Raw genomic sequence first — 15229 nt, 5'->3', positions numbered from 1 at the left:
ATATATTTACATTTATTTAACCTTTATTTTCCCAGTCAAGCTAGTAAGAACAAATTATTATTTTATTTATTGTCAAAGTATGCATAATGTGTTAATTACACAACAATAGATATGCAATGTTAATTACCTGAAATTATTCAGTTTTTTGGGGGGGGGGGGGGGGGGGGGGGGGGGGCCTGCATATATCGGTATCGGTTGATATCGGTATCGGAAATTAAGAGTTGGACAATATCGGTATATCGGTATCGGTAAAAAAGCCAATATCGAGCATCCCTAGATGATAATCTTGTTTATTTCCTGTTGTCTCCAGATCGTGTCGAGCAGTAAGGAGGTCTGTTATGTTTCTGCTGTGGAGACGCTGCAGCAGATCAGGTGATATAATGAGTAGAGGGATTGTATCATAGTATGTATCTTAACACTCTTATACCACTTCCTTCAATCTGCGGAACATGTTTGTTCAGAAACTAGTCTAAAATGTAATTGTTTTTTATTTATCAATACTATTTCTTCCCTTGTATTGGTAAGATAAGATATTCCTTTATCGATCCCCTGGCGTCATAGCAGCATGGGGAGGGGGAGGGGAGGTACAGGTGTGGGCAGAAAGACGTATTAGAAAGATGTAAATATAGGCAATACAATTAGATCTAAATATAGAAATATGAGAAGAATAAACAGTGTAAACAATATAATTAATCTGAATATAAAAATATAAGAAGAATAAACAGTGTAAACAATAAAATGTAATCTGAATATAAACGTATGAGAAGAATAAACAGTGTAAACAATAAAATGTAATCTGAATATAAAAATACGAGAAGAATAAACAGTGTAAATAAAGGTGCAGATGAGGGTCTGTATGTCCTATCAGTTATATTATATGTTACAATAAATGTAGACAATAAAGAAATTTTTATCTGACTATATACTATGAATAAAAGTAAACAGTATACACAAGGTGCAGGTGAGGGTCTGTACCCTGACTGGCATGATATACGTAATACGGTATAGTCCGTGAAGTGCACACACTGTGTAACTGAGGGGTTACAAAACCCTGACTGTATTAAAGATTGTGATAGATTAAACCACTGCTAGGTATGTACTTTAATTACTGGCCAGACAGTACATCTAATATATGGCAGACACTCATAATAACACGGCACTGACAAAGAAATATCATTTGAGGGTATTTATTATTATGCAGTAAATGTTACAGATATGAGAATTAGGGTCGCGCTTGTATGGCGAAGAATAGGCATAAAGTCAGTCAGTAGCATAAGTCAATGGGAATAGAATAATTCCTACGATGGGGTACTAGGCTAACGCCGCCTGGCGTAGGATGGCAATTATAGAGGGCAACGCTGGTACCGCTGGAGACAATGGGGTTCCTCCCAGAGTTGTAAGTTCTGGAGGAGAGAGGAATGTTCGGATACTCAGTCTGATCAATTGAAGAAGAAGGGGATTCACGTACAGAAGCCAGTCCTTGTAATCCAAAGCTCAGCATCAAAAGCAATAACTGTAATCCAATTGCCCAATAGCAATGATGATAGCCAGCTAGCCTCGGTCCATGAGGCCAGCCCGAATGTAGATCCTCACGGTAGTTAAATCCAAACGACAGTGGAGATTAACGATGCTCTTCTCCAGGTCGTACGTTCCACAATCAATATAATCCAACCAATACTGGTTCTGCAATCGCCGCCGTCGGTTCTCCTGTGCACATGTCCAGTAGGTTCTCCGACTAGGCCTCCTTGTGTGCTGGTACCAATGTATTTAGTCCACGCGCACTGGCTAAGGTCCACTAGCTAAACGAACGAACTGCTGGGTAATGCTACACGCGAACGAACTGCTGTTGGCACGATACACAATAAATTAACGACTCTTTACTTCACATTAAGCTAAGTCGAACTTGACGTTACTGCATTAAATCTGACACTTTTACTATTCACTTCGCACGTGGTTCTCAACGCTCTGTTAGACGAACTGCTTCTCACTACATTAGAATCACACTGAACTGTCACACTGCTGCTATTCGCACCTGCGCCGACATATATACTTAAGTGGCTCTCTAGTGCCAAACCTAACCACTTGCCCGGAATCAATGCGCTGCCAAAGGCATGTCCTGACTTGCCCAGACTCGTCCTTGAACCTGTCTGAGTGCGAGACTGCCTGGCGCCGCCGTCAGGGGGCATTATCCATAAGGAAAGTGACTATTACTAGGCTTCAAACGCAGGCTTAAAGGGATATAACGTGTATATATAAATAATATACAAGGTATATAAAACAATAAATGTAGATTCTCGGCTTTAATCTGGCCCTTCACAACACACTGTTTTGGCAGGTGTAGCAACAAACCACATTTTAATTAATGATCTCCTTCCTTGCCTGGTTGCTCCACACCCAACGGTGAAAGAATTTTACAACCTGCGGGGTACATTAGGTAGGCAGAGTTCCTGGTTCCACAAAGCACAGCTAATTGATTAATCAAAGCTAATCTATTGCTTGTGCCCCCCTTGTGACACCAAGGGCAATACTTCTGCACGGCTTGTTTAGGCTTGTTAACCTGAATACTTGGCCAAACAGCAAGGGGTACATGTCCTTGTTCCCCAGATAAGTAACATGCCAGACCAAATCCATACAAAGACTACAGTAGGTCTAGGACTAGAACCAGATAAGTAACATGCCAGACCAAATCCATACAAAGACTACAGTAGGTCTAGGACTAGAACCAGATAAGTAACATGTCAGACCAAATCCATACAAAGACTACAGTAGGTCTAGGACTAGAACCAGATAAGTAACATGCCAGACCAAATCCATACAAAGACTACAGTAGGTCTAGGACTAGAACCAGGTAAGTAACATGCCAGACCAAATCCATACAAAGACTACAGTAGGTCTAGGACTAGAACCAGATAAGTAACATGTCAGACCAAATCCATACAAAGACTACAGTAGGTCTAGGACTAGAACCAGATAAGTAACACGTCAGACCAAATCCATACAAAACCAGCAATCCAGCCAACCAACCAACCAACCAGCCAGTCAGTCAGATAGTCATTCAGTTAAATAGTCAGTCAGATAGTCATTCAGTTAAATAGTCAGTCAGATAGGTAGATAGTCAGTCAGGACTATATATTAATATTGTCTGCCAGTGAAGGAAGGTTGTGTTTGTGTTACTGCACAGCACAACTCAAACTCTCTCTCTCCTCTTTATCCTCCTGTTTCTCCGTCCCTCCCCCTCTCTTTCACATTCTTTATCTCTCTATCTCTCCCCCATCTCTCTCTCAGTACCACCTTCACTCCATCAGACAAGCTGTTGGTGATCCAGAGGTCGTTTGAGGAGTTGACCCAGGAAGTACAACCTCTGCTGGGTGACGGCTTCCTGTGGTCCATGGACGACTTGATTCCTCTCTTCCTCTATGTTGTGCTCAGGGCCAGGTATGATGGAACACACGCACGCACGCACACACACACACACACACACACGCACGCACGCACGCACGCACGCACGCACACACACACACGCACGCACGCACACACACACACACACACACACACACACACACACACACACACAGTTCTTCTTATACACATAGTCCCCCAGTGTAGGTGACCAAAATAACTTGTACAAATTAAAATAATGTTGTCATATTTAATATTTTGTTTCAAATCCATATGTGTGTGTGGTCCTTTAGTGGTCATTGATGACTCAATGTTTGTCTTTCCTGCTAACAAAACAGAGACCAACACCCCGTTCTAATGGGACTTGATGTGTAGTTGACTTGTGTCCCAGAGGGTTCAAACACTGTATGATGTGTAGTTGACTTGTGTCAGATCACTGAAACACAGTATGATGTGTAGTTGACTTGTGTCAGATCACTGAAACACAGTATGATGTGTAGTTGACTTGTGTCAGATCACTGAAACACAGTATGATGTGTAGTTGACTTGTGTCAGATCACTGAAACACAGTATGATGTGTAGTTGACTTGTGTCAGATCACTGAAACACAGTATGATGTGTAGTTGACTTGTGTCAGATCACTGAAACACAGTATGATGTGTAGTTGACTTGTGTCAGATCACTGAAACACAGTATGATGTGTAGTTGACTTGTGTCAGATCACTGAAACACAGTATGATGTGTAGTTGACTTGTGTCAGATCACTGAAACACAGTATGATGTGTAGTTGACTTGTGTCAGATCACTGAAACACAGTATGATGTGTAGTTGACTTGTGTCAGATCACTGAAACACAGTATGATGTGTAGTTGACTTGTGTCAGATCACTGAAACACAGTATGATGTGTAGTTGACTTGTGTCAGATCACTGAAACACAGTATGATGTGTAGTTGACTTGTGTCAGATCACTGAAACACAGTATGATGTGTAGTTGACTTGTGTCAGATCACTGAAACACAGTATGATGTGTAGTTGACTTGTGTCAGATCACTGAAACACAGTATGATGTGTAGTTGACTTGTGTCAGATCACTGAAACACAGTATGATGTGTAGTTGACTTGTGTCAGATCACTGAAACACAGTATGATGTGTAGTTGACTTGTGTCAGATCACTGAAACACAGTATGATGTGTAGTTGACTGTGTCAGATCACTGAAACACAGTATGATGTGTAGTTGACTTGTGTCAGATCACTGAAACACAGTATGATCTGTAGTTGACTTGTGTCAGATCACTGAAACACAGTATGATGTGTAGTTGACTTGTGTCAGATCACTGAAACACAGTATGATGTGTAGTTGACTTGTGTCAGATCACTGAAACACAGTATGATGTGTAGTTGACTTGTGTCAGATCACTGAAACACAGTATGATGTGTAGTTGACTGTGTCAGATCACTGAAACACAGTATGATGTGTAGTTGACTTGTGTCAGATCACTGAAACACAGTATGATGTGTAGTTGACTTGTGTCAGATCACTGAAACACAGTATGATCTGTAGTTGACTTCTGTCTCATGTTGTTCAGTCCCTGAGGGTTCAAACACAGTATGATGTGTAGTTGAATTGTGTCAGATCACTGAAACACTGGATTCTTAATAGGACTAGTTGTTAAAGATCCCTAAATATTCAGCACAACAATTGAATGAGGTTGGAGTGGGGTGGAATTTGGCAATGATCACGTGATGATCACCAGTACGATCTTCAGTTGTGTTCCCCGACCTCATTGGGTGTTTCGGCCATTTATCACAATACACCCTCTGCCGAGGTTGGCCCACCACAGGCTGATCAGGCCTGGGTGTGTGTCGCACGGTGGCACCACGTGTTCATTTAGCAGCCCATGATGCGTCTCTACGTTTCAGCCACAACCAGTGACTGCTCCGTTCTGCTGCAGTGGCAAGTTCTTTGATTGCCTTTCGTTGGGCCTGTCCTCTGATCCCTACTTCCTTCAGGAGCCTTGTGGTGGAACTGGCTACAAAGCCTCTGCAGCCCACCTCCACTGGCCACACCTTCACGTTCCAGCCCCGCCCCTCTGCTTCAGCTGCTAAGTTGGCATATCGCAGCCTCTTCCGTTCAAATGCCTCATCGATGGCTTCCTCCCATGGGACCGTCAGCTCAACGATGAAGACACGCCGGCAAGATTTGGACCAGAGGACCAGGTCTGGGCGCAGGTTGGTCGCTGCAATTTCAGATGGGAAGGTAAGCCTCTGGCTGAGGTCTACCCGCATTTCCCAATCCCGGGCTGCGTTCAGTGGGCCTGAGTTCGGAGGTGACAGCTTGGTCCGCCGTTTCTCCCCTTCCCGGATGAAGGTTGTTTTCCGTGGGAAGGTAGTTTGGGCATTTAGAGGCATGGCGTTGGTGGTTACTCTCTTGTTCTCAAGTTCGGCAGCCAAGCACTTCAGTACCTGGTTATGGCGCCAGGTGTATCTTCCTTGAGTTAGACTGGTCTTGCAACCCACTAAGATGTGTTTGAGGGTTGCTGGGGCTGCACACTGGAGACAGGCTGGGTCCTCTCCATACCAGAGATGTAGGTTGGTTGGTGAGGGCAGGACATCATATGTGGCTCTGATGATGAAGCTTAGCCTATTAGACTCCATGCTCCACAGTTCGTTCCACGTGATTTTCCTCCTCTCCACGCCCTCCCACTTCATCCACCGGCCTTGCTGGGCTTGAGAGACTGCCTTGGCACACCTGGCTGCTTCCTCCTGGTGGCGCACTTCCTCCACCACCATGTGCCGCCGTTCGGTTGGAGTAGCCTTTTGACATGTGGGTGTAGTTGCTTCCAATCCAAGGCCCCCTCTGCCATGTTGGACATGCCCCACTATATCCCGGTGTCTGAGGGCGGTCTTTGCCACTGCAACTGCTGCAGATGGCTTCCATTTCCTGCCCGTTGCTAGGGTTGGAGCAGCACCTCTGACGAATGGATCCCGGGATTCTGTGAGAGTCATTTCCAGCCTTGATTTGGCACATTTGTACTCCTCCACCAGGCTTGAGATTGGTAGGGAGAGGGCTCCGTTGCCATACAGGCCTATGCTGCTAAGGCCTCTCGGCAGTCCAAGCCACTTCCTCACATGTGCATTCCCCAGTCTCTCCAGCCGATTGGCATGGGATAGAGTGACCTCATAGATGGCAATTGGCCACATGAGACGGGGCAGCAGTCCAAACTGAAAGCACCACAGCTTCAGCTTCCCAGGGAGAGCAGTGTTGTTGATCTGCTTGAGGCCACTGATTGTATCCTGCCTGAGTTGTTCCACCTGCTTCGAGTCTTTGAGTTCTGCGCTATACCAGCGGCCAAGGCTTTTGATAGGCTTTTCCAGAACAGTTGGTATTGGCTCGTTGTTAACGTGGAACCTCTCATTGGCGAGCTTGCCTTTGACAATGGAGATACTGCGGGATTTGCTTGGTTTAATCTCCATTCGTGCCCATTTGATGTTTTCCTGGAGTTTATCCAGCAGGCGTTTGGTGCATGCCTTTGTTGTTGTTATTGTCGTCATGTCATCCATGTACGCCCTGATTGGAGGAAGACGCAGCCCGCTCTTCAACCGTTCCCCTCCAACCACCCATCGGGATGCTCGAATAATGAGCTCCATTGCCATGGTAAACGCCAGTGGAGAGATGGTGCAGCCCGCCATTATGCCTATCTCGAGGTGCTGCCAGGCAGTTGTACTGGCCTGTGCTGTAACACAAAACTGGAGGTCTTGGAAGTAGGCTTTGACCAGCCTTGTGATGCCCTCTGGGACTTGGAAGAAGTTGAACGCTGTCCACAAAATCTCATGAGGCACTGATCCGAAGGTATTGGCAAGATCTAAGAAAACCACATGCAGGTCTTTCTTCTCCTTCTTGGCCGTCTGCACCTGGTGCCAGATGACACTTGTGTGTTCCAGGCATCCTGAGAAACCACTTATCCCTGCCTTCTGCACTGAGGTGTCGACAAAGTTGTTCTTCTGCAAGAATACTGAGAGCCTCTGGGCCACAACACTGAAGAATATCTTTCCTTCCACATTCAGAAGACTGATCTGGCGGAACTGGTCGATGGTTGAGGAGTTCTTCTCTTTGGGAATCAGGATCCCTCCTGCCCTTCGCCATTCCTTTGGTATAATTCCTTTTCCCATGCCACTTTCATTAGCTTCCAGAGGTACTTCAAGACGCCCGGAGTGTTCTTATAGAGCCTATATGGAACGCCGTTGGGCCCAGGGGCTGAGGCTGTTCTTGCCCGCTTTACTGTGCTCTCAACTTCGCTCCATTTGGGGGGCCTTGTTTCCAGCTGGTGCTCAGGTGGTTGTATTGGTGGCATGTCATCCGGAATGCTGGCTGGCACATGCCTCTGATTGTCAGAGTAGGTCTTCCTCAGGTGATCCTCTAGTTCCCTTATGGGTACTTTGAGGGTCCCAGTTTTCTCCTTGACAAAGAGATCTTTGACAAACTTGTAGGGATCTCTGTAGAAGGTGGTCCTCATTCGCTCTTTCTTCTTGTGTTGCTTTCTCAAGCATTCTGCTCTTCGCAGTGTTGCAAGACGCTGCTTGATGTCCCCCTGTAGAGCCTCAAGTCCTTTCCTTTCCACTTCTGTGGCCTTCTTCCACTGCTTTCTCAGGCACCTTCTTTCTTTCACAAGTCTTTCAATCTCTTGTTGTCTCCTGGACTTGAGATGAGCTGATGGTTCCTTCTGTGTCCTAAGGTTCTGACTTTTCACCCCAAATCTCTCTGCTCCATAGCTGTAAATGATTTCTCCAATCTTGTCCAGCTTTCTTTCCACGCACCCTTTCAGACCTTCTAGAATATGGATAAGGTCTGTGTCGGTGGTTTCCCACTCCTTTTTCTGGCAGGATTTAGGCCACAAGATTTGAGGCTTTCGTCCGTTCATCTTCCTCTCTACTGCTGTCTGTGGCTGGATGGGCTCTGGACTCATGTCCGTTGGTGGATCTGTGCCTGATTGAGCTTCGTCTGGGGTTCTGATACCCTGTGGACTGTGGTGAATATCCTGCCGCTGGGCTTCACTCGACTGATTTGGCCTACCTCTGAGGAAGTAGTGGTCAATGCGAGGCCCCTCGCTAAGCTCTCTCAGGCACTTTTTCCTGCCCTGGTGGATCTTGAGACCCCTCTCTGATGTTATCTTTTTCCAGCCACAGATGCAGCTTTGTAGCTTGTGTCCTGCCAGTGCGGTTACTCCGTCAACTACTGTGCTGATAATTTGATTCGTTGTCGTTTCCATTCCAGGGTCTGTTACCGTGTGGTCCGCCGGTGAGTCATCTTCCGCCCCCGCTCTCGCAGACTCAAGGGGTGTTTTTCGTTTTAAATTTTTCGTAGCCATAGTTGGGTGGATCCAAATCACTGTGTAGTGAAAGGCTCCTGCCAACACGGGGAGCTAACCCGTGCCAGCCCCGTTGGGGTCTGTTCCCTCCTGTCAGCTGTCTCTTCAGGCCGTCACCAGGTCTTTCCCAGGTTGTCAGCTGCCCTTTCGCAGCGGTCACTGGTTTTTACACCAGACATCAGGATTCTTAATAGGACTAGTTGTTAAAGATCCCTAAATATTCAGCACAACAATTGAATGAGGTTGGAGTGGGGTGGAATTTGGCAATGATCACGTGATGATCACCAGTACTACACATCTTCAGTTGTGTTCCCCGACCTCATTGGGTGTTTCGGCCATTTATCACAATACACCCTCTGCCGAGGTTGGCCCACCACAGGCTGATCAGGCCTGGGTGTGTGTCGCACGGTGGCACCACGTGTTCATTTAGCAGCCCATGATGCGTCTCTACGTTTCAGCCACAACCAGTGACTGCTCCGTTCTGCTGCAGTGGCAAGTTCTTTGATTGCCTTTCGTTGGGCCTGTCCTCTGTATGTATGATGCGTAGTTGACTTGTGTCAGATCACTGAAACACAGTATGATGTGTAGTTGACTTGTGTCAGATCACTGAAACACCGTATGATGTGTAGTTGACTTGTGTCAGATCACTGAAACACAGTATGATGTGTAGTTGACTTGTGTCAGATCACTGAAACACCGTATGATGTGTAGTTGACTGTGTCAGATCACTGAAACACAGTATGATGTGTAGTTGACTTGTGTCAGATCACTGAAACACAGTATGATGTGTAGTTGACTTGTGTCAGATCACTGAAACACAGTATGATGTGTAGTTGACTTGTGTCAGATCACTGAAACACAGTATGATGTGTAGTTGACTTGTGTCAGATCACTGAAACACAGTATGATGTGTAGTTGACTTGTGTCAGATCACTGAAACACAGTATGATGTGTAGTTGACTTGTGTCAGATCACTGAAACACAGTATGATGTGTAGTTGACTTGTGTCAGATCACTGAAACACAGTATGATGTGTAGTTGACTTGTGTCAGATCACTGAAACACAGTATGATGTGTAGTTGACTTGTGTCAGATCACTGAAACACAGTATGATGTGTAGTTGACTTGTGTCAGATCACTGAAACACTGTATGATCTGTAGTTGACTTCTGTCTCATGTTGTTCAGTCCCTGAAGGTTCAAAGACAATAATATTTATTATATATATTATAAGTATCACATTTTTGTCACTAGAGGTGAAAGGACAGATAGGAGACATTTCACTGACTTTTTTCTCATCTAGTTTTGTCTCATCCCTGTCTTATCTTGTCTCGATCTCATCTCGCCCTTATCTGTGACCAGGCACGGAGAATAGGGTCTTGTTGAGCAGTCTTCACATACACAGAAAGTACTTAGCCACTCCCCTCAGACACACACTGTAGTTTTTTCACACAGCGAGGAAAATAATACTGTCGGACAATCTAACAATAATTAACACATTTACAAGTCGTATTAAGATTTGCAAATAAGGAGACACATAGAGAATATTTCAAAGCACTCAAAATGGCCAATATCTATTTTTTTTTTTTTTTTTTTAGTTTTTCTTTATTTTCCCTTTTCAACATGAAACAAGACAACACAATACAGTATACAATAATAATAACGACAATGACAAGACCATCAGTTAAATCAGAATAATGAAAAATAAAATAGTCATGTATAAATTAAATATATAAATGAATAAGAATATGTACCATAAGGCGAGATTGCCTGAGCACCCATCATCTCCAGTATCGACAAACCAAGGTCCCCACCCCGTGAGGACCCCAAATCCGGCGCCCCAGCGAACCAGAGCATCATGCCTCTTTAACACTCCGACTCACCAAGACCTCGAATCAGGGGCCCCCACCAGTCCGAGACCGCGTCTTGTTTTCTTTTCTCATATTTTTATATTCAGAGTTAACACTTTAAGTGCCGAAAACGTGTTTAGGCGTCTTTCCTAGCCATGCTAAAGTTGCCGAGGACGCCCTATCCCGTCTTTAATATCAATATTTCAAAAATCTGTGATCGAAATCATATTTTTCCTCCGCAGCCCTGAGACACAGTGCTGGCCTCCTCTCAACCCTCTAGCGGTTCAAGAGCGCCATCTGGTGGCCGATCGGCAGAAGCGCCAAACAGGAAGTCATGTGGATGAAGTGCTGATCACCCATATTACTTCCGGCCACTCTCTATAGCTCCCGCGACTCCATCTTGAAACACTCGATAATAGATTGCTCGCCCTAACTCAATAAACAACGTTATTTGGACGTATATACTATTATACAACCTGGAAATGGACCGGGTATTTCGACATCCCATAATGGAAAACTGTCTACCCCACGCTGATCGCCCAACGGCCCGCGGAGACTGGGGTGAGTTTTAGCGTGTAATATTACCGTGTTCGACACTAACTGCTATGATGAACATTTGACCCACATTAGATGAATGGTATAACGTTGCCCACGGAATTATAAACGATTCCCCGCCCATCCGGTCATCATCAGATGATACGTAGAAACTTCTAGAAGTACGTCCAATTGAAATTTTTGATCTCGCACAGATTCCTACCAAACTGTATTTCATCATCAATATAATGCATTTGGGGCTATAAATCACGTTCTGGAGAAAGCTGCAGAAAGAGATGAAAACATACTTATACTTTAGATCATATTTTAGTATGATTATGTGAATGAAAAAGTTTAAAGTTGCTACACCATGAACAATACATATAGGACCTTGAATGGGCCCTAATAATGGCAATCTAGCAATAGAATTTAAAAAGTTATAGCCCTGCAAAGAAGGGGAAATTCTCCATAGACAAATAGAGCTGGCAACGGATGGTATATCATGAATTTAACCTTAGGCAATCAAAGTGTTAATGATATTGTTTACACTGTTTATTTTTTTCTCATACTTATTTTTATATATTTGGTATTATTATCATTATTATTTTTTTCTCAACTTCTTTTTATTTTAATAACAGGTGTACAGCAGATACATGTCCCACAGCACACGGCAATTATCTCACTCTCTGGTCCTTTCCCCCACCTGCGGCCAACAAAACTAAATAAAGACAGGACAATAATAAAATTAAAAATAAACAATACTAAATAATAACAACAATGACAACAACAACATCATTGTTATACAACAGACAGGCCTCTTACGCGTCTGTTGTACAACTTCTTCCACTAGGGAAACCCACCTCCAAAAAATACACAACCGGGGATAGACACCCCAAGACCCCCGGTCCCCACCCCTCCCCCGACCAAACAGCAAAACCACCAATCGACACGGCCAGCGGCAGCATGCGGATGTATTCATATACCGCCACTAGCCGTATCAATCAACGGCCCCCCTGCTCAATCGAGAAAACAGCGGAGACCAAAGGTCCCGGAACATCCACCCCCGACCACGCTCCTCCAAGGTCAATCTCTCCAATGGAAGAAGCTGGGATATCTGATCTTGAAACATCTCAAAAGTGGGCGAAGAGTCATTTTTCCAAAACAGGAGAATACATTTCTTGGCAAAGTATGTTATACCAATCAGCAATCTATATTTTTTTGGATCCATCTGGATCTCAGGTAATTCATTTAGTAAGTAGGCACATGGAGACAATCTCCATTTCGACCTATTTCTGAATTGCGCAACATTTTGGGGTTTTCTGGGGAATCGTGAGCTCCTTAACAAGACGGGTTAGACTGTGCCGGGTCGCATCTCTATCTCAATCTAATCTCTGTCTAGTATCTATCTCTGTTTAATCACTGTCTCATCTCCTCTCATATCTGTGTCATCTCATCTCTAGTTTTGTCTCATCTCTTCTGTCTCATCTCTTCTCTGTCTCATCTCTTCTCTGTCTCATCCTGTCCCATCTCTGTCTCATCCTGTCTCATCTCTGTCTCATCCTGTCTCATCTCTGTCTCATCTCTGTCTCGTCTCTGTCTCATCCTGTCTCGTCTCTGTCTCGTCTCTGTCTCATCTCTGTCTCATCCTGTCTCATCTCTGTCTCATCTCTGTCTCATCTCTGTCTCATCTCTGTCTCATCCTGTCTCGTCTCTGTCTCATCTCTGTCTCATCTCTGTCTCATCCTGTCTCATCTCTGTCTCATCTCTGTCTCATCTCTGTCTCATCTCTGTCTCATCTCTGTCTCATCCTGTCTCATCTCTGTCTCATCCTGTCTCGTCTCTGTCTCATCCTGTCTCGTCTCTGTCTCGTCTCTGTCTCATCTCTGTCTCATCCTGTCTCATCTCTGTATCATCTCTGTCTCATCTCTGTCTCATCTCTGTATCATCCTGTCTCATCTCTGTCTCATCTCTGTCTCATCTCTGTCTCGTCTCTGTTTCATCTCTGTCTCATCTCTGTCTCATCTCTGTCTCATCCTGTCTCATATCTGTCTCATATCTGTCTCGTCTCTGTCTTATCTCTGTCTCATCTCTGTCTCATCCTCTCTCATCTCTGTCTCATCTCTGTCTCATCTATGTCTCATCTCTGTCTCATCTCTGTCTCATCTCTGTCTCATCTCTGTCTCATCCTGTCTCATATCTGTCTCATCTCTGTCTCGTCTCTGTCTCATCTCTGTCTTATCTCTGTCTCATCCTGTCTCGTCTCATCTCTGTCTCATCTCTGTCTCATCCTGTCTCGTCTCTGTCTCATCCTGTCTCGTCTCTGTCTCGTCTCTGTCTCATCTCTGTCTCATCTCTGTATCATCTCTGTCTCATCTCTGTCTCATCTCTGTCTCATCTCTGTCTCATCTCTGTCTCATCTCTGTCTCATCCTGTCTCGTCTCTGTCTCATCTCTGTCTCATCCTGTCTCATCTCTGTCTCATCTCTGTCTCATCTCTGTCTCGTCTCTGTCTCATCTCTGTCTCATCTCTGTCTCATCCTGTCTCATCTCTGTCTCGTCTCTGTCTCATCTCTGTCTCATCTCTGTCTCATCCTGTCTCATCCTGTCTCATCTCTGTCTCATCTATGTCTCATCTCTGTCTCATCCTGTCTCATCTCTGTCTCATCTCTGTCTCATCTCTGTCTCGTCTCTGTCTCATCTCTGTCTCATCTCTGTCTCATCTCTGTCTCATCTCTGTCTCATCTCTGTCTCATCATGTCTCATCTCTGTCTCATCTCTGTCTCATCTCTGTCTCATCTCTGTCTCATCCTGTCTCATCTCTGTCTCATCTCTGTCTCATCTATGTCTCGTCTCTGTCTCATCCTGTCTCATCTCTGTCTCGTCTCTGTCTCGTCTCTGTCTCATCTCTGTCTCATCCTGTCTCATCCTGTCTCATCTCTGTCTCATCTCTGTATCATCTCTGTCTCATCTCTGTCTCATCTCTGTCTTATCCTGTCTCATCTCTGTCTCATCTCTGTCTCATCTCTGTCTCATCTCTTTCTCATCTCTGTCTCATCTCTGTCTCGTCTCAGTCTCATCCTGTCTCATCTCTGTCTCATCTCTGTCTCATCTCTGTCTCATCTCTGTCTCATCTCTGTCTCATCTCTGTCTCATCCTGTCTCATCATGTCTCATCTCTGTCTCATCTCTGTCTCATCTCTGTCTCATCTCTGTCTCATCTCTGTCTCATCTCTTTCTCATCTCTGTCTCATCTCTGTCTCGTCTCTGTCTCATCCTGTCTCATCTCTGTCTCATCTCTGTCTCATCTCTGTCTCATCCTGTCTCGTCTCTGTCTCATCTCTGTCTCATCCTGTCTCGTCTTTGTCTCATCTCTGTCTCATCTCGTCTCATCCTGTCTCATCCTGTCTCGTCTGGTGTCTCAGGATCAGGAACCTTGGCGCTGAGGTCAGTCTGATTGATGACCTGATGGATCCTTCTCTCCGACATGGAGAACTGGGTCTGATGCTGACCACACTGAAGGTAGCAGCACACATACACACACACACACACACACACACACACACACACACACACACACACACACACACACACACACACACCTATCATTAATTGTTCATGAATTAATTCTTCTCATTGATTGAGTTTTGCCCAGGCCTGTAAATAATACTGATGTGATTGTGTCCCATGTAGGCCTGTTTTTTCCACATTCAGCACGAGAAGTCCACATAGACCAGCAGCACCCAGCAGGGTCTCTCCCACCCTGATGACACCAGAGATGGATGCCTCCCAGACTGGGAGTGGTGTTTCTCCAGGGTAGACTGACTGAAACACCCTGGTTCAGTGTTACACACACTCCCTCTGGGGAGCTGTCCAGTCTGACACTGTTCACAACACAACTTCTGCTGGAGGAAATACTAACATAGTTTTAACTTTATACAGATATTCACTGAAACACTGTATGTTGACGTCTGTCCCATCTTCCTGAAGTGTGGGGGGTAATGGACTTGTATTATATCTGGGAGCTGAATGTGGGAATATGAGTTGTGTGTCTGGACCATGATGCTTAAAGAGGAATGGAAAT

The 15229-nt window shown here is 45.0% G+C and overlaps 1 protein-coding gene across 1 annotated transcript in view; it reads left to right on the top strand.

Annotated features, from left to right (window-relative positions):
• Window positions 1-15021, top strand: part of LOC311225927 (alsin-like) — a 165651-nt gene extending 150630 nt beyond the window's left edge. Inside the window, exons 30-33 of the mRNA XM_084311318.1 lie at window positions 311-372; window positions 3286-3435; window positions 14571-14667; window positions 14839-15021. Coding sequence (XP_084167444.1) covers window positions 311-372; window positions 3286-3435; window positions 14571-14667; window positions 14839-14877 — 348 coding nt within the window. The 3' untranslated portion in view covers window positions 14878-15021. The remainder of the gene's footprint in view (window positions 1-310; window positions 373-3285; window positions 3436-14570; window positions 14668-14838) is intronic.
• The last annotated feature ends 208 nt before the right edge of the window (window positions 15022-15229 follow it).

The sequence above is a fragment of the Notolepis coatsorum genome, assembly GCF_963971535.1.
Source record: "Notolepis coatsorum genome assembly, chromosome: 3".
Lineage (NCBI taxonomy): Eukaryota > Metazoa > Chordata > Actinopteri > Aulopiformes > Paralepididae > Notolepis > Notolepis coatsorum.
The sequence above is the reverse complement of the archived record's forward strand: the minus strand, read 5'-3'. Positions and strand labels throughout refer to the sequence as shown.